The sequence below is a fragment of the Epinephelus moara genome, chromosome 10 (assembly GCF_006386435.1).
Source record: "Epinephelus moara isolate mb chromosome 10, YSFRI_EMoa_1.0, whole genome shotgun sequence".
NCBI lineage: Eukaryota > Metazoa > Chordata > Actinopteri > Perciformes > Serranidae > Epinephelus > Epinephelus moara.
In genome coordinates this window covers 38,158,986-38,181,973 of record NC_065515.1, presented here as the reverse complement: position 1 = coordinate 38,181,973, position 22,988 = coordinate 38,158,986, and the positions used below count along the sequence as shown (strand labels likewise).

The 22,988-nt window shown below is 39.9% G+C and overlaps 1 protein-coding gene across 1 annotated transcript in view; it reads right to left on the bottom strand.

The window, feature by feature from the left end:
• Positions 1-583: 583 nt before the first annotated feature.
• exoc2 (exocyst complex component 2) overlaps positions 584-22,988 on the bottom strand; it is a 51,873-nt gene continuing 29,468 nt past the window's right edge. The window contains exons 9-28 of the mRNA XM_050055156.1: positions 20,939-21,020; positions 20,717-20,819; positions 19,594-19,712; positions 14,595-14,708; positions 14,066-14,190; positions 13,216-13,284; positions 12,933-13,090; positions 12,662-12,783; positions 10,636-10,697; positions 10,189-10,269; positions 9,667-9,726; positions 9,299-9,360; positions 9,144-9,213; positions 7,682-7,798; positions 6,079-6,220; positions 2,299-2,354; positions 1,962-2,084; positions 1,664-1,725; positions 1,252-1,311; positions 584-1,150 (exon numbers count right to left, since the gene is read on the bottom strand). Coding sequence (XP_049911113.1) covers positions 1,057-1,150; positions 1,252-1,311; positions 1,664-1,725; positions 1,962-2,084; positions 2,299-2,354; positions 6,079-6,220; positions 7,682-7,798; positions 9,144-9,213; positions 9,299-9,360; positions 9,667-9,726; positions 10,189-10,269; positions 10,636-10,697; positions 12,662-12,783; positions 12,933-13,090; positions 13,216-13,284; positions 14,066-14,190; positions 14,595-14,708; positions 19,594-19,712; positions 20,717-20,819; positions 20,939-21,020 — 1,881 coding nt within the window. The 3' untranslated portion in view covers positions 584-1,056. The remainder of the gene's footprint in view (positions 1,151-1,251; positions 1,312-1,663; positions 1,726-1,961; positions 2,085-2,298; positions 2,355-6,078; positions 6,221-7,681; positions 7,799-9,143; positions 9,214-9,298; positions 9,361-9,666; positions 9,727-10,188; positions 10,270-10,635; positions 10,698-12,661; positions 12,784-12,932; positions 13,091-13,215; positions 13,285-14,065; positions 14,191-14,594; positions 14,709-19,593; positions 19,713-20,716; positions 20,820-20,938; positions 21,021-22,988) is intronic.

Genomic DNA, 22,988 nt, shown 5'->3' with positions numbered 1-22,988 from the left:
TATCTGAATCCATTCTTCCCTCTACCTGTGAAATGTTCTCTGTGCCACTGGCTGCAACACAAGCCCAAAGCATGATGGATCCACCCCGTGTTCAACAGTTGGACAGGTGTTATTTTTACGAAATTTTGCACTCTTTCCTCTCCAAACATGAGTCCAAATTTTTTTTTTAACTTCACTTCACTGTCATATATATATATATATATATATGAAAAGATAACGGTAAGAAACATCATATATATATATATATGTTTTGCCTACCACATATCCCTAGTCCAAGGCCTACTATACATGAAGAAGCCATCTAAAGGTCTCACATAGTCATCAATTATCACTGAAAACATAAAAAAAATCACCAAAAATTAAGCAACCAACCTCAACTTTAAGGTCAACATGGACAGGAAGTCCTGACAGTGCTCAGAATAATGGAAAGATTCAACCCTTAAGAGTTCCTTGAAAACTAAGCAGCTGTGATCTGCTGATGAAGAATGTGTAAGACGGTCAGACGAACCCGAACAAGCAATTAAGTGGACCTTGAGCAGAAATTGCTGTTGCTTTAACAAACCAAACCAAAAGAAAGCATCACTTTAACAGTTCGTTTTCTTACTTTATTGGGCAGTAGAGATGGCACAGTGCAGAACATTAACACCAGCTTTAAATCTTGATTGGGACAAATATTTCAGTGTGAGACAGCAGAGAGTCCAGCCTGTTCATGGCCTATGTCCCACTGCTGACCCAGAACCTTGCTCAAACAAGCCAGTTAGCCACTTGCATGCTGTCTGTTAGCTATGTGAGTGGCTGTATGTGATTAGCATAACCAACATGACTGGGACTGTCCTATACAGTAACAATGAAATCAACTCATTTAGTGCCTTGGAGATTAGATTAACAGATTTGTGTCCAATCTGGTGAAGCAGAAGTTGAAAGTGACATGGAAGGAAGCAATGAATAAACAAGTGAAGTGATAAGTGAAAAGATAACGGTGAAGTTCATTAGCTGATTACACATAGACAAGAAACAAAGACAGGGCAGTGTAGTGGTAAATAGAGTGGCTAGAGTTTATCTCTTTACAGGCTGGACACAGGAGGGCTGGAAGCAGGTGAGCTGGAGCTGCATGCTGCTTTTAAACTTGTTCAACAGCTCTTCCAATAACCTGGTGGAAGAAGCATAAATCATGTGACATTAATCTTTAGAGCATAAAGCAAATACCAACAGAAAAAGATCATATATATTAGTAACCACGATGAGACTCACTTCTTATCAGCTCCGCTGTGCAGCTGAGGAAGTGCGTCCAAAGCCATTTTGAAGCTGGCACTAGAAACAAGATGCATGTTTAAAACTTTATTTAAAAAACACAGTTATGAACAATGAAAACCAGAGAATACAGTTCAAGATAAGTCTAAGCATGCACACTGACATCCCCACATGAACACATACATGCATGCACACACATGCACACCCGCGTACACCACAGTGCATGCACACAGCAGAACCAGATTACTTTCACTTCCTTTCCAAAACCCACCAAGTAACATAAATAGGGATTGTAGTGAGGGATGTGCGACTGCTAAGATTTATGTTTGTGACATTCACTACCATAAATCACCGGGCACATACGTGAGTTCCCGTCTGTGCCACTATATGAATGTGTTTGTGCTGCACTTACTTGCTTTGAGAGTTTAGGTATGCGGCTATGGCGTCTCTCAGAGCACAGAGTTCAAGGCGAGCCTGAGGACAGCGCGGGGTGAGGGAGTCAGGTGTATAGAAAAGAGAAAGACAACAGATGAAATCACATGGACATCTAACTGTCAGCAGTTGGTAGCTTGAACTGAAACATATCTTTATCAGAAACGACAGGTAAATCCCCCGACTAGTGTGAGGGTCTACTTATGAGTCAGGGTCTTACTATGAGTGATAAACTGCTCTATATAACTGTGTGAGAGTGTGCCAGTGTGTGTGTGTACCTGCAGTGCTCCATTTTTGCTGAAGGAGGACACACACTGCATAAGACGACACATTTCGTCCGCAACTGACTCAACAATTCTGGACAAAACTCGCGGTACCAGGTCTTTGGAGACTGTGAAGACCTGAGACAGACAAAGTTGGAGATGAAGGCATGACAGAAAGTTTTAAAATTATTTTTTAAGAGAAGTTTTATGGCATGAACTGGGGAAAATTCTGAATCCTGGTTGAGTTGTCATGGAATGACCCAGCCGGTAAATACAGGGTTTGATAAAGAGACCAGTACAAAGAACGAAAGAAGAGTTCAGGGTGTGTATGAAGTGTGTAGGTTGTTTGTACCTCAGCATGAACTGTGATGATGTTGACCAAAGCTTCCTTCAGGTAGTTCCTTACACCTGATGGAAAAGAGAGCACAAGAACATGAACATAAACCCTGGTAGATGGGATGCTAACAAATAGTGTCTCAACGCTTCTTTTAATCACAACACAGATATACCTCAGGTTAAAACGACAGTTGTCGGGAGAAATTATTGGCAGGGAATGTGAAATAACAGCAAGTGTGTGGTGCTACAGGCATGTCTGACAGATCTTAAGTGCAATACAAACTAGCTGTGTTGCAAATATTGACATGTTAATTAATGGCCATAGCACACACTGGCTGCCCCCTATCTGGGGAGTGGAGTAATGTGAATAAGGACATGTTTAGCTCTTTAAGGATGATTTCTAGCTGTGTGTTAATGGATGTTCTGTCCTTACAAACATGGCCTTTTGTTACTTTGGGTGAATGGATTTTGTCGACAGTTTTGTATCTCTAAAGGAAAGGCATTAAAGAAAGTATAATTTTTGGGATTGATACAAAACTCAGAAGTTGTTTTGGCCTTAGTACAGAACAATTTGCTCGAGGGAGATTTCTATAGCCATGATTATTCATGATTGGGAAGATTTGATCAAAGGACAAGAAAAGTAGCTGCTCACACTGAAGATAAATGATGCAAAGGTTTTAAACTTTAGGTCTAAATAACCACAGCTCTGCCCACAGTTGTGTAGTTTCATCATGTTTTATTTAACTAGATAGCATCCAGTTAACCATACAAACAACGGTAAATGGTGAATGTAAGTGGCTGTTCAGTGAAACTGTCAGAGTTAATGATTAACAATTTATCAGAACCACCATCATTCCTGCTAGAAATGTGACTAAGCGAGAGGATGTCATTATTCATAGGTGTTTATGCTTTATGAGTCTGCATTAAGTCTGACTCTGAAAAGAGTAACAAGCTGAAAAGGCCAAAGATGAAAATAATGCAATTAGATGGAGCGGGAAGTGTATTATTTTTTACTTTACACTGTTCTGTGAGAATTAAAAAAAAAAAAAAAGAGAGACCATGTCTAAGTTTAAACTCTAACATTTAATAAACTATAGCAGTGAAACAACCAGAGACAACAACAGACTAAAAGTACTGAAACTGGATTTCTAATGCCTTGCAGCACCCACCCACCAACATGAGTCCCACACGAAAAGTGCAACAAGTGAAAGTATCATATCCTAGAACTGTGGTTTAGTGTCCAAAGTGTTCCTCTTTCACATGCAGCCCGAACACACCAACTCACGCCAGCAGGGACAAACTTAAGCAAGGCCCAACTTTCGAGCAATGCTGCCTTTTAAAACTGTAATGTGCTGCTGCCCATCTGAAAATTCACCCCGAGCTCGAACACACTCTCTGACATGTTGCCTCATATCCTGTGCTAAGGTAAACCACATACACGCATTTAGGTTTCACCTGGGTTTGGTGCATCTGGTGAGCAAAAAAGTCAAACTACACTCATGCACACACATTGCTGCACACCCACAGCACAAGACAAAGGCCATGAGACTTTTAGGGGGACCAATCAAGCGATCTCAGTGGTGTTTACAGTAAGCCATCAAAGAGCTGTGTTTTACACATGACACATACACATGACACATATGAACCACAACAACAAAGAACAGAACAGAGATGTGGAGTACTCATCCCACAGAAGGGTTTGGGTCTAATTTCTGATATTAGCGGGGTCAGTTAGTGGTTGCCGCTGGTGATTTCCCCCGTCATCTCAGACACACATCCCAGGTTTTATCATCGTCACACACGAGAGAGAGAGTACAGTAGAGCTGATCATGGCAAAAATCATAGTCTTGACTATTTTGGTCAATACTGAGATTAGATCAATTACTCACTGACTTTGGAAACATCAGGCATTAACTGAACATTTTAAAAAATGTGTCTTTTTAACAGTGTATTTTATTGAAGTTTAAATATAATTCAACTGTAGATGGCTCATTGGCAATAATTCTGAAAGTCGTTTCACACCAAGCACATTTTTTGGTCCAAAAATATAGCATGGGAATTTATAAAAACAGATTTTGTAGCTTCTTATGAATGCATACCCATGCTGAACATTTGGTGCTGGAAAAACATATCTGGACAGACCCTGATTTCAGCTGTTTGCCCAATGAAATCCTTTGTTCCAACTGATGTCATACCTCCAGGTCATAGCTAGCTTGCTGCCAAACTGGGGAACATTTTATCATTTTGGTTTCTGCTTCAGCTGAGATATGATGAAGATGCTAATATAGCTGATGTGCACTTACTAATGTCATATGTGGGTAACAGAAGTTACATGTTGGTCACAGTCTCAAACAAACAGAAGCACATGGCTAATTATTATGCAGTTTGATGTCATCGGATGAATGGATGCTACTTTGTCAGACCATAATCAAACAATCCATCTTCCCTGGTTGGCATTATGTAGCGTTCCATGTAGCAGTGATATTACAATGGTAGTGAAGGCTTTCCTAAGAAGAACGAAGTACTCAGATTTCTTAATGGATGGGTAACTGTTTGTCAGATTGGCGGTCTGATGCCGAGTGGCGTAGTTGGTAGGTTACAGCCCGTCAGCCATATGTAACATATAAAACAGAAGCTCCGAATCAACTGGGGGAAGGATGGTGTGAAACATTAGGAGGCAGGGCTGACTGATTGCAGGGCATGATTCTTTGTAACTGCAGGGAGAACATATTTTTCAGAGAAAGAGGACTTCAGAGCAATGGGCGTTTGTTGTCAGGATAACATTCTCCGTCTGGATAGGTTTTTGTTGTGTTGAGTGGACGAGGGCTCTGTTTAGGTGGAAACTTTTGTTTTGTTTTTCTTTGTCAAAACAACAGTGCTCACATGAATAGTTTTAACTGGTTGATTGCTTGATCATGTTGCCTTTGCTTTGTAGCTTATGTATTTATTTTAATCTGAAAAATTGCTTCTCTTTTACTGTTGTATGTTATTGTACCCTTCATTTTTTTCTTTTCTTTTCCTTTTACATTTATTATTTTAACATTTCAAAAGCCTCCTGTTGACAAGTGTTGCGAATTAGCACGTGTGCTAAAACACTCAAACAATGCATCTGGTCCGTCCAATGCAATTGAGATGTCCACATCAAATAAACAATAAATGAATAAATAAATTTAAAAAAATGGAACATGGCAACGTGAATAATTTAGACTGGACCCAGTGTGTCATGGAAAACAGCAACACTGCACAACATAGTAAAAGTGATGACAGCTTTTACTGTAACAGTTAAGGCACCCAAATACTGATATATTGTAATAAAAATAAACAACAGAAATGTAATTCTCTATCGTAAGACACCTGTTGATAATTCCTGAACTGCAGCTTGTGCTTGTTTAGACAGGGCAGGCACAACAGACTGACTAAAATGCAAGTAGTGGGGCTCAAGCGCTTTCAGCATACACTTAAATTTTAGCATTCTCTAGCAATATATTCAGGTGATGCTGTAACAAATGAAATGTTAGCAGCCATCCTGAGAACTCTGTCTCATAACATAACGAGAGCTCAACAGTCTTAACCTGCATCTGACCTCGCTGTTGCAAGTTATTTTTAGAAATTAAGTCACTAAGAGGTTCTGAGAAGTCGCCAAGTTGCCAACACTGAGTGCACTGCTATAAAGAAAAGGAGAGCACTTAATTTCTAACACAAGATAAAACAGTAGCATCACTGCAAAACGGAATGTGAATGTTTTGATCATCATTGGGAGCAAATACTTTAACTGAAAGGTTCTAGCGTAGAGTACCTGTAGGTGTTTGGCAGTCTCTCCAGTCAAAGTATCCAGCGTAGATGCCAGGCTCCAGAGAGCCTGCGATGGGGTCAGCTCGTCTCTCGATGTAGGCCTCAAAGAGTTTTCTGTCCAGCTCTCGTACAGCATCCACACTCAGCTAAAATATCAAAGACACATAATGTTACTACAAAAATATGGGGAAGTATATTTTGAGTAAACAGTATCTTTTTTCACTGTCACATCTAAGTCCAAGCAGGCTGTAAAATTGCACAAATAAGAATCTATCTTTCAATAGAAATACTTAATCTTTGTTGCATGTCTGTATTTGCAATCATGAGAGCTTCTGGCAACTGGAGTCTGTATGTGTCAACATACAACACATGTATGTTTGGCTGGGCAATGGGAATGAAACCAATATCATGATATAAAAGAAAGACGTATATTCACAGTTGTTATTCATAATTTGGCCTGCGACTATCGATTGGTGGCAAAATGGTTAAGACTGCATTTATACGAGCTAAGCAGACAAACGGCATTACCATTTCCTCTTAATCACCTATTCACACACACCTACATGAACCAGATGTAGCAGCGCTGCCGAGAAAGAAAAATTCAGAAGCTGGAAAAAGAAAATGTTTTGATATTTTCCCTTAATTAATAACTTAAATAGTTAATTGATTATCACAACTGTTATCTGTTCATTTTCTGCTGATGGAATAAATAACTAAGCATTCCAGCACTAATGATATGGTAAATGTATTCAAAATCATATATAGAAATAATCAGAATAACATCAGACAAATGTGATCACCCAGGTCCCACTCTAATGCATTGTGCATTGAAGTGTGTAAAATAAAAACTTCAGTGTCATTTTTGTTTGTTAAACATCTGTATCTGCTTGGAATTATTTATTTGGACAACAGAATTGTGTCACATCATGATCATATAATTCTCAAAATGTTTCCAATCAAAGTCAAATGATAAATAAGTGATAATATTGAGCTGCATTTGTATGCAATGGGAGATGCTCTAATATCATTTAACTGCATATCCTGTTTGTTACATTTAACTGCTTTAGTGCTGCTTCAGAGGAAAGGTGTGGGGAATTTGACTTTTTGCCGTGTTGATGGTACAGCTGTGCCAGCTGTATGGAAGGTGCATGATGGGGAAATTCTTATTTTTCAATGCTCTGTTACTAAGTAATATTTGAAGATTAAAATCAAGACCAACTGTCACCCAAATCTTGCTCTCTAAATACTAATAGAGCATCTAAAGTCTAAATCGATCTTTCAAAGAAAATGGTGTTCACCAGTTTTTACTGGAAAACCAACCGAACACTTCCTTGCTTTGTGAATCAGCCATTAGTCATTGTGTGTGTGTGTGTGTGTGTGTGTGTGTGTGTGTGTGCGCGCGTGTGTGTGTGTGAGAAGAGAAAGGAGTGAAAATGTGGAACTGAGCTTCTAAGACAATGACCTTTACTTTCTTTTTAAGAAAAGAGTCATATTTTCAGCATCTCTCTGATCAGATTTGTTGTTAATGCCAACACAACTCACTTCTCATCAGCAGTAGGACACAGAGCTCAGTTCTCTTTTGGTAGGAAACGGAGTGTTAAACTGACCCGTGTGATCTTCTCGGTGCCTGTAAGTCCGTGTTTCTCAAAGTGATCAGCCAGGTTCAGGAAAGTGCGTCTCTCGAGATACTGGCAGTTACTGAGGATGATCAGCAGACGCTGCTCCTATACACAAAAACACGATTATACTTTTATATTTCACATTATGCATTCCGTCCCCTGACCTTAACTTTCACAACTTCATGCCTAACGCCAAACCTTAACCCTAACACCAACATAGGTCTAACTTTAACCCTTTAACAAAGTCTTAACCCTTGAACAGCCATTAAAAGAAGTGAGGATTAGACAAAATGTCCTTATTTTCTTAAAATGTCCTCCATTTTTAAATTTAACTTTTCTAAATGTTCCCATTTAACTAAAATGTCATCACCTTCCAACAATGTCCTTGCTTTCCTACAGTGTCTTCACTTTCTAAAAAATCTCAGCCCCTTTATAAGTGTCCTTAGCTAACTAAAATGTCCTTACTTTGCAAAAATGTCCTCACTTGCTAAAATGCCGTCACTCGAATTATCTTTGCACAAATGTTCTGTTTTCAAAAATTTCTTGACTTCCTAAAATCTTATCTCTTTTCAAATATATCCTAGCTAACATGTCCTAATCTTCTAAAATGTTCTGCCTTTCCAAAAGTGTCCTTACTTCCCACACTTGTCCTCATTTTCCAAATACGTCTTTGCTTTCCAAAAATGTCCTGACTTTGCTGAAATGTCCTCACTTTCCAAAATGTCCTCACTCTGTGGGTGTGAAACTCAAATCGTTGCTCACAGACAAATACGTACAATGGCATACACAATATTTCATAAAAATTTATAGAACACAAGCACATAAACAATGACAAGAGTGATGGCAGAATGGTTTGCCTAAATTCTGATGACCCAAAATGATGTTGTCATCAGCAGCAATTTGTTTTTCATACTCCATCTAACCAAGTCTGCAGACCTACAGACAAGACAGAACACTTCAGTGGGCTGACAACCTGACATCTACTGTATCTGGTAACGGCAGCCAGGCACCATCCTTGTGCCAACTTGCCTAACACTAGATTTCATATCATGAGTGACACCAGTCTGGTCAGCCGCTTTCAGTGGAGTCTGGCTGCCTAACCCCTGCTACGCATATTTGGGCTGGGGAAACCCCGTCCGCACCTTGCTCCATTTCCCTTTACCAGAAGCACTCTACGCCCTGCTCTTCCTCCTCCTCGTCCTCCTCCTCCCCTGCGCTTAAAACCCCTTCACTAACATCTCATACAAGTTACAGGAAATGAGGACGTATCTGCTTCGTGTCCACAACCAGGAAACAGCCTGATAACATTTGTGGTTTGAATGACTGAGACACGTGTTTGTCCTGTTGTGTAAAGGAGAGCCCACGCTTTGGTGACGCTGCCAGATGTGGGACTTCAGGTGTAATAACCCTAAACAGTTTAAAGGAAATTAAAAAAAAATATTACACTTACAGATGTTGGACTGAAGCCCTCTTGAACTCCAGTAAACCTATCTGGAGAGGACAGGTCCACTGACATGTTGCTGCACACACAAGAGAGATTTTAACATGTTTTCAGAGTCGAGCACATGGTGATCAAAGATATGAAAAGGTCATCCAAATACTTACTGAGATGTGTCAATGTCTCCATCAGTTTTAGAGCTCAGCTGCTCCAAGCAGTTTATGAAAACCTGTGTTGAACACGAGAACACACTTGTCAGGCATGGTGTGAAAAACACTACTTAGGTGCCATGCTCGCATCTTACTCTACATGATGAACACGCTCAGTTCACTACATTTCTCTCAGACTGCCCAAGGTAACGCAGGGTGAAGGTCCTTTGAAGGGAGGATTAAGAGCTAAGACTGTGGCTTGACTGCATGTTAAATGGGTATGGGATGTCTAGCTTTTCACAATTTCAGGTTAAACACTGCGCTCCATGCTTTTTATTTGTCAGTCAAAACATCCATAATGTAACCTGCATGCTGACAGATCTTACTTTCATGATGCCCACACTGAGCTCTGTGGCCTGGTCCTGGACCTGGTCTAACTGCAGCACCTGAAGAAAAGACAGTGAAAATTCAAGTTACTTAAAATCTGACATTGTGTTACTCAATGTGTGAACAATTTCAAAACACTCTTAGGGTTGCTTTGCAAATAAAAATGTTCTTAACTACAGCTGAAACAGTTGGGACCGCAGAGAACAAGATTTGCTTTGCCTACACCTCACTTTATTGTTTAGCTCAGTTATTGATTCTCTGTTTTGACCAATCCTAAAAGAAGCAGTGTGCTGAGATGGTGCAGCGTCGAGGACAAGTTTAAGTATATGATATTTAAAGTGTGTTAGAAACAAATGTTCGTGACTGGCCAAACAAATTATACTGACGTACCAAAACCCAAAGCGTCGATGGCAACAAATAAGTTAATGTAAGAGGCCAAAGTCATGATTATGTTCATCAATCATATATTGTACTTCTGCTACTCTAGTTTCTGTGTTTGCATTGATTATTATGGATCTCACATTGATTTCTCCTGGTTTGATCTCCAAGGGCTCTTTGAGTGACTGCAGCATCTGGACCATGCACTGCTCAAACTGTGAAGGCTGCAAAAAAACACGAGAATACATTTTACAAAACTGGCTCCTAAAAACATCATACAAGTTTTAATTGCATCCTCAGCAAAGATGAAAACACATTATGGGTGAAGAAAATGACCAAAACAAAATGATATATCATACTGTACATTTAATGGTCAGAGGGAATGCTTTACTGTACACAAAATAAATACAAATGCCATTTTATGTCTTGTTTTTGACATGTTGCTGAGTAAAAAGAGGAAAATGGTGATTTACAGTGCATTACTGACACTACTGAGTGTGTGCCTGAAATATGACTGACATTTGTTGGAGCATAGCTATCATTTCTAATTATGATGTGACATACTGCTTGATGCACAAACACATCCTTACCAGGCTGGTGATCCCCTCATTATCTACGACCCAGTCCTCCTTCTCAGCGAGCCTCTTGACATCTGAGTGTCAACAAACAGCACAAATATGAATCAAAATGGCAATTACTAGAAAGCTGTGTACAGTGAATTGAACTTTGAGACAAAAAAACCCTTTCTATACTTTCTATATATAATGTGTGACACTTTTCACACAGGGTCATTACTAGACATGAACAGAATTTAAAAGTTTCTGAGGAAAACCCACAATATGATATAAAATCAGGTTTCTCCGACGAGACCACAATTTGATGTGAGTGTGGGGAAAAGTTAAGTGAAAACCAGTCACTCTTCTCAAAATGACCATACCTAACCACATGTGAAACTGAGCATGTCTGGTTTTAGTCTCATAACACTTTCTCCATTACTACCCTGTCGGTTTTAAGAGGTAAAAGGTGACAGTTGAGGACACTGACCACCAAATACTCAATGACACAGACATGTGTCTATAGTGTCTGTATTAGCTTTTATAATTATAAGTCTTCAGTTTGAATTTTTTTAAATAAATTTTTTCTTTTTTGTCCCAATTATACAACATACTACTTGAATGCAGTACATAGCAGAGACAGGACAAGGTAATTGCTTTGTAAGTCACAAGTAAGTCTCAAGTCTTTGCACTTAAGTCCCAAATCAAGTCCCTCATCAACACTGAAAAATCCCAAGTGAAGTCCCAAGTCCTGAACTTTGAGTTTCGAGTCCTAAACAAGTCGTAATGCACTCTTTACCACATGTTATGCCATTTTAACAATGGAGTAATAATACATTAAATTTACAAAAATCATGAGTGCTTTTTAAAATATGTATTTATTCGTTAAAATAAGTTCGTTGGAAGTTGATGCATTTCCATCTGTAATTCTAGATCCGCACGTTTTGCGTATTGCATTTCGTTTTTTGTTGCCCACCTATGTGGTTGGTGGTGGTGGTTTTAGGTCATAAACAAAATAATATTTTTCCATTTCATTCCATTTTTCATTAGGTCTTCATGGTTCTCTCCTGCGACTCAATTTGATGTTGTCGGATTGGTTCAAACAAAGTGGATCTGGGGAAATAAGGGTCAACTTGCTGAGAATGAAAAGCATTAATGTTGATTCAAGAAATTCAGAGAAATTAATAGCTTTGTAAGAAAATGTTTCAAATAACAGTTTTTAATCTTTGGGCAAGTCAAAAGACTCAAGTCCAAGTGAAGTCACGAGTCATTGGTGTTAAAGTTCAAGCTGAGTTTTCTTTGAGTTTGTCAATTCGAGTCTAAAATCATCAAATTTGAGTCCACAACTCTGGTATGAAGTATATACTACTATACACTAAATGTTATAGTATACTGTTTTTTCAGTTAGTAAACACAAAAACAAATGTAGTTGACCGTTCTGTGCAAACAGGAAATGATACATGCACCAATCAAACTGTGACTTCAGAATGACACAGACAATCAAACTTGAACCAAGAAACCTTCATGTGTTTCTAAAAATGTTAAATTCATGCTTGAGTTTTCTAGAATCTTCCTGGAACAGTTGATCTACATGGAAGTGACTGTGTTAAGTGTGTTTAACACTTACTTACTTACTCAGTTTTCCAGTGTGAACACCATTAATCAAAATCTGCTTAGGACGGTTATGAAGTTTAGAATTCGGACAGAGCTTGTTTTATTCCAATAATTAAAAAAAAAAAATCCATGAAAAACCAAAAAAATATTGAGTTGAAGATCTAATAAACCAAAATCCAAGTGAAAACAGGATTATATTACAAATAGAATTTCCAGCACAAATGATATAGCTTTCATGTAGTATTCAAACATTTTTAACCAACTGTGACGACTTTGTTGCATAATCAGCAGCTTATTTGCATTTTGTGAATAACATAACGCAAGCATGGGGACATAATTAATTTGTGAACTGATTGTTTAAAAATCTTGATAATATTCAATGATCACTTCCAACTTAAAAGGTCAAATTTTACTTATACCCTTTCCATCCATTACTGCGTCTGCTCACCTTCTGTCGTATGCAGCAGAGTCACCATGAGGCAGTGAACTCTCAGCTCCAGCAGCAGATCCTGGATCACCTGCAGCAAATCATTTGGGATCTCCAGAGCAGAGAGAGCCTCATGACAAGCCCTGGATGAGAGACATGAGAGGCAACAGAGAAAGTGACAGAGAGAGGCAGGTCAACAAATGGTATGGCAGGCATAAAAATCCCTTCATATAACCACGTCAGCACTGCACATAATCAATGAGATTAATCATCATCAATGACACAATCGAACCTGACGGTGTGTATGATTTGTGTAAGCCAGGCTCCAGTGAGCTCCGTCTTGTTTTCCCAGCCTCCATAAAAATTCAGCTCCCCCTGTGGCAGGGTGGTGGGGAGAAGAGCCCCACGGATGAGCTTCACCAGCCGATTGGTCATCTCCTCAATCATTTTCTAAAAAACATGCAGCGAGACACACAAACAATAAGGTTTATGTGGCACGTATTTATAAAACACAACCTTGGTGAGTAAGAATCTTAAAATAACACTTTAGTGTAAATAGTCACAATGACGCATACTTTAAAGTCATTCTGTCTCTGTCTGGCATTCTTCTTGGATTTTTCCACCTGTCCAGATTTCTCACCAGTCTGCAGAAAGAAAGAAAAACAAGAAATACTAATAATACTACTACTACTTATACTAAATATCTGCAAATTGAAACAAGTCAGCAATGTGTCAATGTCTTTTTAAAGACTTTTTGTTTGGTCTTCACTCTTCACTCTTGCAGCAACCTGAGATGTTTCTTAACCAGATCAATTGACTTTTAATTATTATGCCAACACCAGGCCAAACACTGTATTTAGGCAGTGTGGTGGTTCTCAATTTTACCATTTCAAAATGTTTGGTTTAGGGCTTTTGTTAGACCATCTGAATTAAATTTCCAGGAACTACAACACAAAATGAAGACAGACCATCCCTTAATGTTTTTTTTGACATAACCGAGTGGAGCTATAGCATTAGATGAATGGAATGGAAACCCTTAAAGCAAATCATTCATACAGGCCTGTAACGTACAGTAGAGCCACAGTGAAACAAGATTGTATTCTCGTCAGGCCTGTCAAGACAATTGCCTTGTGGTACACCAAAAATGTGTTCTGTGAATTCATTTCTGAAAAGACCCGTTGATGTGAATTACAAAAAAAGTCACTTTTCCATAGTCTGAGCATTAAAAAGGAAATTCCGATCACTTCCTTTATTTTGGGGTGGAGGGAGTAAAAGAAAAAATGATATCTGAATTATGGCTAGATACCACGAAAGGTAAGCGGGACAAAATGTTTTCTTGATTAGGGTGAACCCATGTGAAGTATGTGCAGTATCCTTTTCAGGTTATTTGTTTCTTATCACTGTAAAAGCTTCCCAGGTATTTACCTCACTGAAAAGGCTTCCATTAACATAAGAGATCCAAAGCTTCCAGAAGTTGGGCAACTGACCGATCACCACATCTGAAAGCTTCTCCACAAACTGCACCTGCTGTGGGGTTTCAAAGCGCCAGGCTGGAACAAAGACACACACATACTGTAATACACAAACCCCCCCGCACATAGTACTTATCTATGCTGTTCTCAAAGGTGACGGGGGGGACTTAAAGGATGAACTAGCAAACCACACTGGCTTGAAAATGTCTTCTGTATTTCTAAGAATTACAGAAGAAGTTATTTAACTTCCAGTCACCAGGCTGCAGCTGTTTGTACTTTTACTGTACTGTCTGATATAAGGAGACACACTGCATTGCACTTACGCATGACTCCTGTATACTGTGATTCCCCTAAGCGTTGTACAGGGCGAAAAGTGTTACAAACACAAACAAACAAATGCACACTCAGAGTGTGCCTCAGAAAGGGAAGCCCCTCCTAAGCACCAAGTGTGTGGGAGAGTAATTTGTGATTGTGGTACTCACTGCTAGGTCGCGGCGTCCGCAGGCTGCCCCCTCTCTTCAGAGACGCAGTATGGCTGAGCCTGCCGAGGGCCGACGGACGGGTATCCCCCTCCGGATCCAGAGCTCCGACACCCACTAAGAGAAATAACGAGGGGGGGGCGCGAGAGATGAGAAATGAACTCGCAGGGAAAAGAAACACATACTTCAGATATCAAATAATCAAATAAGCCATTTTCATAATTCCACATTCCTCAATAAGCTCAGCAGGCTTTCACACCAAACAATCCTCCCTCGCCCCTCTTGGCCTTTCTTTATTTGTGTTCTGATCCATCTCTGCCGTGGCCCACAGCTGAGAGAATGCACCCTTGTTTCCAGGGCGAGGAAACAGAGCTGTGGGCTTTGTGAGCGCTGGGGTGAAGTGGGTTTACATCGGCCACACTGGGCCTCAGTTACGTCTGATCCTCAGGCAAGCACCGGCGCTCCACTAGATGGCATCGGGGAGCTTTGCAGCACGGACAAATGAAAAAGTCCTTCTACAACCACACACTCCTATCTTGGCTAGTGAGATAACTTTAGTGCAATGAATCTGTGAGATAACTTTAGGATAACAGAAGAAAGGGGCGAAAGTTGACAAACAGGAGTGAAAGTGAAACACTGCAGTGCTGAGAGGGGATCAAACTTACAACAATGAAAATGAAACTTTAAAAGACAAATTCGTGCAACGCTGCAATACGCCTACATGTAGTTTGTCTAAACGAAGGGAGACGGATGGCCACATTTCCAAAACATGTGTCTGACACACACACAGAAAAGTATACTGGTGAGTCACAGACTGAATGTGTGTAAGCAAGTATTGAGAAATCCCCAAGCGAAGGAGCAAATGCGGTTGAGCCGGCTGTGCACACAACACAGCCATCCAGTCTAGAAAATGTAAGGAAATTCTCGATTGACTCAGATTATCTGTAAACAAACGACGCTTTCTCACATCACACACACACACACCCACACCCACACACAAACACACACTGACACACAGTGCATATGGAGCTGTGCAGAGTCTGTCTCTGTGATGTTTTTCTCTCTTTTTACAGGGATGAGAGCTGCTGTTGATCCAGGTGTCAGCTGAACCCCCAGCGTCCTCAGATACACAAGTGAGTGTGTGTGAGACAGTTTAGGTTTAAGTGCGTATGTGTGCAGGGCTGCTTTAAGTGCTCCAACGAGTCATTATGCCGCTTTGTTTTTTCCTTCTAAAAGTCTGAGGGTTAAAATGTAGGAACTGCTGTGTATGTGTGTTTAAGACGCTGAGACAATGTGTGTCACCTCTGCTCACTTCCTCATCAGCTCTGATGCTTCTCTGCAGGTCGGACGAGTTCCTGTTCCCTAAGGGGTCACTGACCCTGACCACACACACACACACACCTGCTTTCTCTCTAAACACACACACTTTTCTGTCTCCTATTTAAATGTATTTTATTTCCCACACTACAAAATGTAAGACTCATCGTTTTTCACTAATTTCCACCCAAAAAGTAAAAAAGATATTATTTTTGATTTTTACCCACTAGAACTGCAATGATTAATCAAAAATCTAGAAATTGTTAACCAATAAATTAATTGCCACTAATTTGATAATCGATAAATCTGTTTCAGTAATTAAAAAAAAGTCTCGTTTCTTTTGTCTTCTATTAAAGTAAACTGCATATCTTTGGCCAAAACAAGACATTTGAAGACATCATTCTGGGTTTTGGGAAATACTGATCAACATTTTTCATCATCTTCTGACATTTTGTAGACCAAACAACTAATCGATTCATCAAAAAAATAATGGACAATGAAAATAATTATTACTTGCAACCCTATTACCCACATTTTATGTCCTCAGAGACCTAAAAGTTGTTAAGCTACCTGCAGCAAAACACTGAACACTGTATTTTATAGCAGGTTCTTTTGAGGCATTGACAGCTGAGAAGATGTATCTGGTAAGGAAGAGTCAAAACAAAATAAAGTGAAAATGTGCAAGAATCCCTTGCAGACAGTTAGAAAGCAACAAATTGTAAAAGTTTATTGTATCTTCATTTCTCATTTTTATCTGAATTCCACCAGCTTTTTGGATTGAACAGATGAACAGATGATAAAAAATGAAAATAAATTGATAAGTTTATTGACACCACCCCACACTCATCAGATCACAAACATGCTAAATGAAAAGTAATAATTTACACAATTCTCCTAGAGGGGTACTGAATGACTGAGTCTAAAATCACAACCGCATGTTTCCCAGTCAAACATATGAACACTAGAATCCCTCTAATTGTTCACTGACAAACCTATTTTCCTACGAGCAAAATTTCCTGCTAATTGTATTGATATTGGCAGAAGAAGTGCTGTTCAGGAAATAAGAATACTGCAGTTTATAATTGAATCGGGCAGAGTCAGATTGCAGCACCAGGGCACGATGGGACTGTTTAGACATACGGAAGCAACTTGCGCTGCTCTGCTCCCTCACAAGAAAACTCCAGCTTCAGGCTTTTATTTCAACAGAGATGGATGGGTCTATTTCACATTTATGGCAATTTATAGGCTAATTAATGGAATCATAACTCCAGCAGAACGACCTCTGGCCTCATATTCTGGACTCGGAAACACAGGAGACAGAGAAAATGACATCAGTTACCTCGGACATGGCTGATCCATCACAGAGGACTAATCCCTGCCACGTGTGATGCTGACAATAGCATAAAAGATGGCGTATAAATACACTGAGCTGGTGAATGTGATACGAGGAGGAAAAAGGAGGCCGCCAGCAGAGGGGTCGGCTGTGGGGTACCGGTAAGGGGGGATTCTGGCTATTTAAGAGGAGGGGTAAGTGTGGGAGGAAGGGGGAGGAAAAGTGGGGTCGGGGGAATGTAGTGGATGTGGTTTTATGATGGTGGCTGTTCAAGAACTGCCTGGGTGGAGGGATGTTTCAAAAGCATGGGTTTCGTACTTGGGCGAGAGGTGAGCAGCAAGGAGCAGGGATGGTAAATAGCTACCAGGTGTGTGTGTGTGCGTGTGTGTGTGTGAGAGGAAGAGGTGGGGCTAGAGGGGCTCTATGTAAAATGTGACAGCAGAGGGGACAGGAGAGAGCTGGCTGTAGCAAACTACAAGAGTAGAAATGATCAGTGCACGCACCTTTCTGTACGTTTGTCTGCTTTCCGTATAATGTCTATGAAAATTGTCCTCACCAGAAAAATTTCAGTTTTGGTCACTTGTTGAAACAATTAAGAGAACCCTGTGGAGTTTGTGACCAGTAGCCTTGCTGTTTAGTGTTGTGTGCTGGGCCGAACATCACAAACTGTTTTTTTGTGTTATCAAAAGGGTTTTACATTAAAAATTAAAGTTTCCAAGATTTGTATAGGTAACCAATTTTGTGCCAATCAGTCAGCCACAGGGGGACTATACTGAGCATGCTCTATGCACCCAAAATTAGCAACGTGCCAGCAAAAAAATCAAGAAATAAGAGGACTGCTTTCATGGATTTTAGGTTTCAAAATATTCCAAATTTCATTTAGCAAATCTTTTGATGAGAAGCACAGTACACAAACAAAATTGTGTTTATTTATGAGAAAGCTTTACAGGGTACCTTTTTCTTCACAACAACCTAGAGATACATTTCCTTACAAGTGGCCTCATGTGGTTGTGCGAATAATGACTGTCCTTTCTTGGTGGCGGAGGCGGAGGTAGCGTGACGTTATTCATAACACTGCAGAAAAGTCTTGGCAATGAGGCTGGGGTGGATTTACAAATCGCGTGATCTCGACAGTGATGACCGCAACTCATGTCCTGCCTGCTGGAAACAGTCAAGTTGGGTTTCTTTTTAATACGAAAGTGATCTTTTCCTAAACTTAACCAGTTAGCTTTAGTTGCCTAAACTTAAACAGAGCTTCACTAGATGACGTGGCAGATCAGGAAACAGTCTAGTTTGAAAAAGTCATATAGGCCATTTTGGAAGACAATGACAAATGTGTTATGTGTTTTAGGTAAGAGGACTTGTGTGCAGTAAATGTGTCTATTCATGTGTTGTCAGAATTGTATTGTATATAAAATATTGTTTGGATATAATGTTTCTCTTGAGTCACTTAAAGTTTATTTATTTTATTTATTTATTTTGTGTAACTTAGACTGTCATATTTAAGTAAATAAACTCCCTATAAATGTGCATTTCTGCAAACTAACAATTTTCACAATAGTTGGGTTGCGTTTGATTTGCATGCAATTTCAGATTCACTTCCTGCAACTTGTTGCTCTGCTGTGGAATGCATGTGTGGACTGAAAAGGGGCCATCCCTGACATGATGATCGAGGTGATATTTAACTGTGGAGAGGCAGGGAGCACACCAACCCCCAGATCCATCAAGCCTGAGCCCCGGAAACCACTGTTACCCTTAGCATTAGACATGTTTATGTTTCAGCTGCACTATGTGAAGCAGCCACCCACTCACAATGTATTTGTATGGGTGCCTTTGTGTGAGTATGAGTGTAGGAGTGTGTCTGTGTGTGTCTGTGTGTGTGCGCGTCTAAGTGTGGTTGGCGAATCGCGGTTCCTCCTGAGCGAACGGTTTCACATTTTTCTGCTGGCTGATTTAACAGAGGAACAGCTTAATTGGGGTTAATTGTTCCAATCCATCTGTGAAGCTGTGTGAGTGAGAAAGAGAGTTCGTATGCGTGCGTGTGCAGCAACATGTCAAGCCCTGAAACCTAAATCCAAAGCCAATGCTCCCTCACTTTCATCTTATTCATACATTCATGAAAAAATAAACATGCGGGCCTCGAGCAGAGCAGAGCAGCGCAGGGGAGGGCGGTGATGGAGAGGGGAATGCAAGCAGAGAGCTGGTATGACGGAGGGGCAGCTGGCCCTCTCCCTTTCCTTCAGACTCACATGACATCCACCAACCGCTTGATTGGAAACACTAAATAGGGGCTTTTCACTTCATGTGTAATTCGAGTCATCTCAGACATGTGTGTGTGTGTGAGTTAGTCACCTCTCTGGCCACTGATGAACTCATCCCTGCAGTTTTGCATCAGCTGCAGGATCCACTTGTGCTGAGCGTAGATGCACTGCCATGCTGGGTCACCTGGAGCGTGCAGGTCAGACAGGTACCTACACGTGCACAAACACAAATGTGTGAAACATTTACATTCAAAGAAGAAAAAAGGAAAACCACACTTCTTCTGGTGAGGTGCAGGCTTGCAGGTACAGTGCACATCAGAGAAAGGAGGCGAGAGCAAAACACCAATGAACTGCAGATTCTATTCTATCCACAAACACTTCACCACTTCACTTATCCATCTGTCATAATCCAATAATCATTCTTCTCCCAGGACGTTATTTCCTGAGCATCACTCAGTGACCTGTGGACCATCAAGATGACTCAGTCTCTGAGCTGTGGCCTGGCTCCCTCTACTGTCATCCTATGAACCAGCTGCTCATTTGTTTCTCATTAGGTGGCATCTTTCAAAAGATTGAGCAAGACTCGCACGCACAAACACACACAAATGCACACAGCTCCCACCATCCACGGCAAGAGTAAACAGGAGCTGAGTGGGCGTTCAGAGCCGTGCCTAATGCAGCAGGATGAAAGATGTTGCCGTGTGGTTGAGAACTGGTCTCTGTGATCCTGACAGGTCGGTCTTAACAATAATAAATCGGGAAAGACCACAAGTATGAATGGGTAGAAGGATGGAGGGGGGAAAAAAGGGGGGAAAATAGAAACAGAAACAAGAGAGTGGGACAACAGAAAGCTGGAGGTTCAGAGAAAAGTGGGAGGCAGATAGAAGAAAGTGGATGGAGGATGAAGTTCTGGTAAATGATGACAGAGACAGACATCAAACAAACCAAAGGGGGTGTAATTAAGAAGTATAAGAGATATGTCATGACTTTGTATTTCATGTACACAGACTGTTTTCAACGTGTAGAGATCATGTGACACGTGTCATGAATGAAAAATGTGGAAACTGCTGGTTAGAAAAAAAGCTTCACAAGTAGATAATGAAGCCGTTATGTGAAAACAAATCAAAGAGTATGAGATGTAAAAACATGACTTCTAGGAGGAATGCAGACAGATGATGTGGAAAAGTTGTGGGATAATAAAAATGTAAAGAGACCTGATGTATCTTTTCTGGTCGTGCAATGTCGATGGGGTCTGCAGCAGTTTTTCCAATAAGAGGCTCCTCAGCGCTGCGATCCTTGTCTCAACCTCAGCATACACTAGAGCAGAGTAACAGGGAAACAGTTGCATTCAGAACAGGGAGAATTTTTGAGATTTTAATCATTTCATTCATCTGTTGAGGAAAAAACACAAACAAAGGACAAAAAAACCTGTTTACCTTTTTTGAAAACAGGGACCTCGGTATTGCCGAAGAGAGATTTGGCTTTTTCATAGTCATTGATCACCACATCGTAATCACCCTGTGAGAGAGAAGTCAGTTCAGTTTTTTTTTTTACTTGTCAATCATGACACACACTGTGTATTTAAACCTCTCTGGCTCCACCCTCTGGATGACAGCCATCTAAGCTGAGCCTTAAAACAAATAAACTCTACATACTGTAATACAAACAATTTACTAAAAAGCACTTTGAACTAACAATTAATAATTAAAGGGCTGCTTCACAAGAATCATAAAATATGAAATGCTCTTTTTCTTGTAGGGCTGTGGCAGTTCTTAAAGCAGCTTAAGACAACAAAGATCACAATACAAATACAAAACTAATACACAACTGCCTTTATTAAACGTTATAGAGAGCATTTTGAAAATCACGACAGTGTCTGTTAAACACAGAAAAACTGCCCAAATATTACTGCCTTGACAATTACCACAGACTTTAATTAGCACCTTGAAAAATGTACATCGTATCACTACCAAATGGACCCTATTTAAATCCAAGCTCTGTGTCACAAGCAATAGATACAAAACTGATTTAGTAACTTGTGCTATTATGTTTTTACATGTGTAATGTACAGGGATCTTACACATTTTCCATTTAAAAATTCCATACTTTTACAGATTAAAATTTCCAGACTTCGCTATAGATTTTTCAGACTATATTTGCCATCTAAGTAAAAAAAGCCAGCCCTCTGAAAACTTCCATTTAGCTATTGTGGCTGTTCAGTTCACATGATTACAAAGAAAGTTGGATGACGCTCCACTGTCAAATAACTAAACCCACAGAGGAAGTACACTAACAGGTGCTACCTAGATTTGTATTATATTTCCTTGACATATTGAATAAACAATACTACATTATTCACATTACACATACATTATTTTTGTCTTTTGTTGTTGAATAAAAAAAGAAAAGTTTAATTTCTTTCTCACAGTGTCTGTGAAGCCTTTTTTATTCACTGTGCCCATGAAAATGACGATCAATAAAGGAATTGTTTCCTTACACAGCAAAGACAATCCATTTACTATTACAATGACTAAATCACTGCATAAATGCTCATATATTTGGTTATGTGACGCTGTGTTTTTATGCAATTCAAAGATACTGCTGTAAACTTAACTTAACAAACTTATTTGGTTGCTGATGTCTGGATCTGGTACAGTTACAGGGCACTTGGGGCAGAGCTGTTTTGTAAGCTGTGACGCACATGTGTAGAGGCAGCTCTGCGCACAAGAGTGCGTTCAGTCACAAGCCGTACTTCTTGCTTTGCTTTCGATGACATCAGGCTTGCTCTGCCAAGCGGTAAACATTTTGGATGAGTTGGCTGCCTGCTCTGAACGCCATGAAAAACATTCTGCTTGTATGTTTGTTTTGTTTTTAGAAATTCTGAATTTCAGCTAATATTTTAGAAAACAGAACAGGGGCAATAGTCTAGAAACACAAATATTTTTCCACACTCTTTCCTTTTTGCCATATTAATCCATTTCAAACCTGGAAATCAAATTCCACATTATACTGCGTAGGAACCCTGTAAGTAGTGACAGCTAGGCCCTTATTTTGTTTGCTGTCCTTATGGGTAATGTTTATATGTATATACAGTATTTATGTATTTAATCACTGCTGAAAGTCCACTTTTCTGTGAAAGGACAATAAAGTTAAGTTAAGTGAAGTGAGGGGAAGTTTCACATAATGGTAGACTGGTAATGTCATGGAAGGCTTCTCATGAGAGGTTTTATGATTGCTCTGCTGGGTTTTATAATAACTGAGGAATATTACGCCAGTCACTAGATGAACTCAATATTAGTGTCATGATCACCAAGATGAAAACAATAGCCTCACAAATAACCAGACTTAAATACTCCATGCTAAAGGAAGTTCTGAGAGTACAGGCTGTAAAACTGATTTTCATCTCCTTCATCACTGAGAGAGCTGAAGGCTTTCCCCTCTTGGTGAATGATCCGATATCTCACTACACACAGCTCATTACAAATG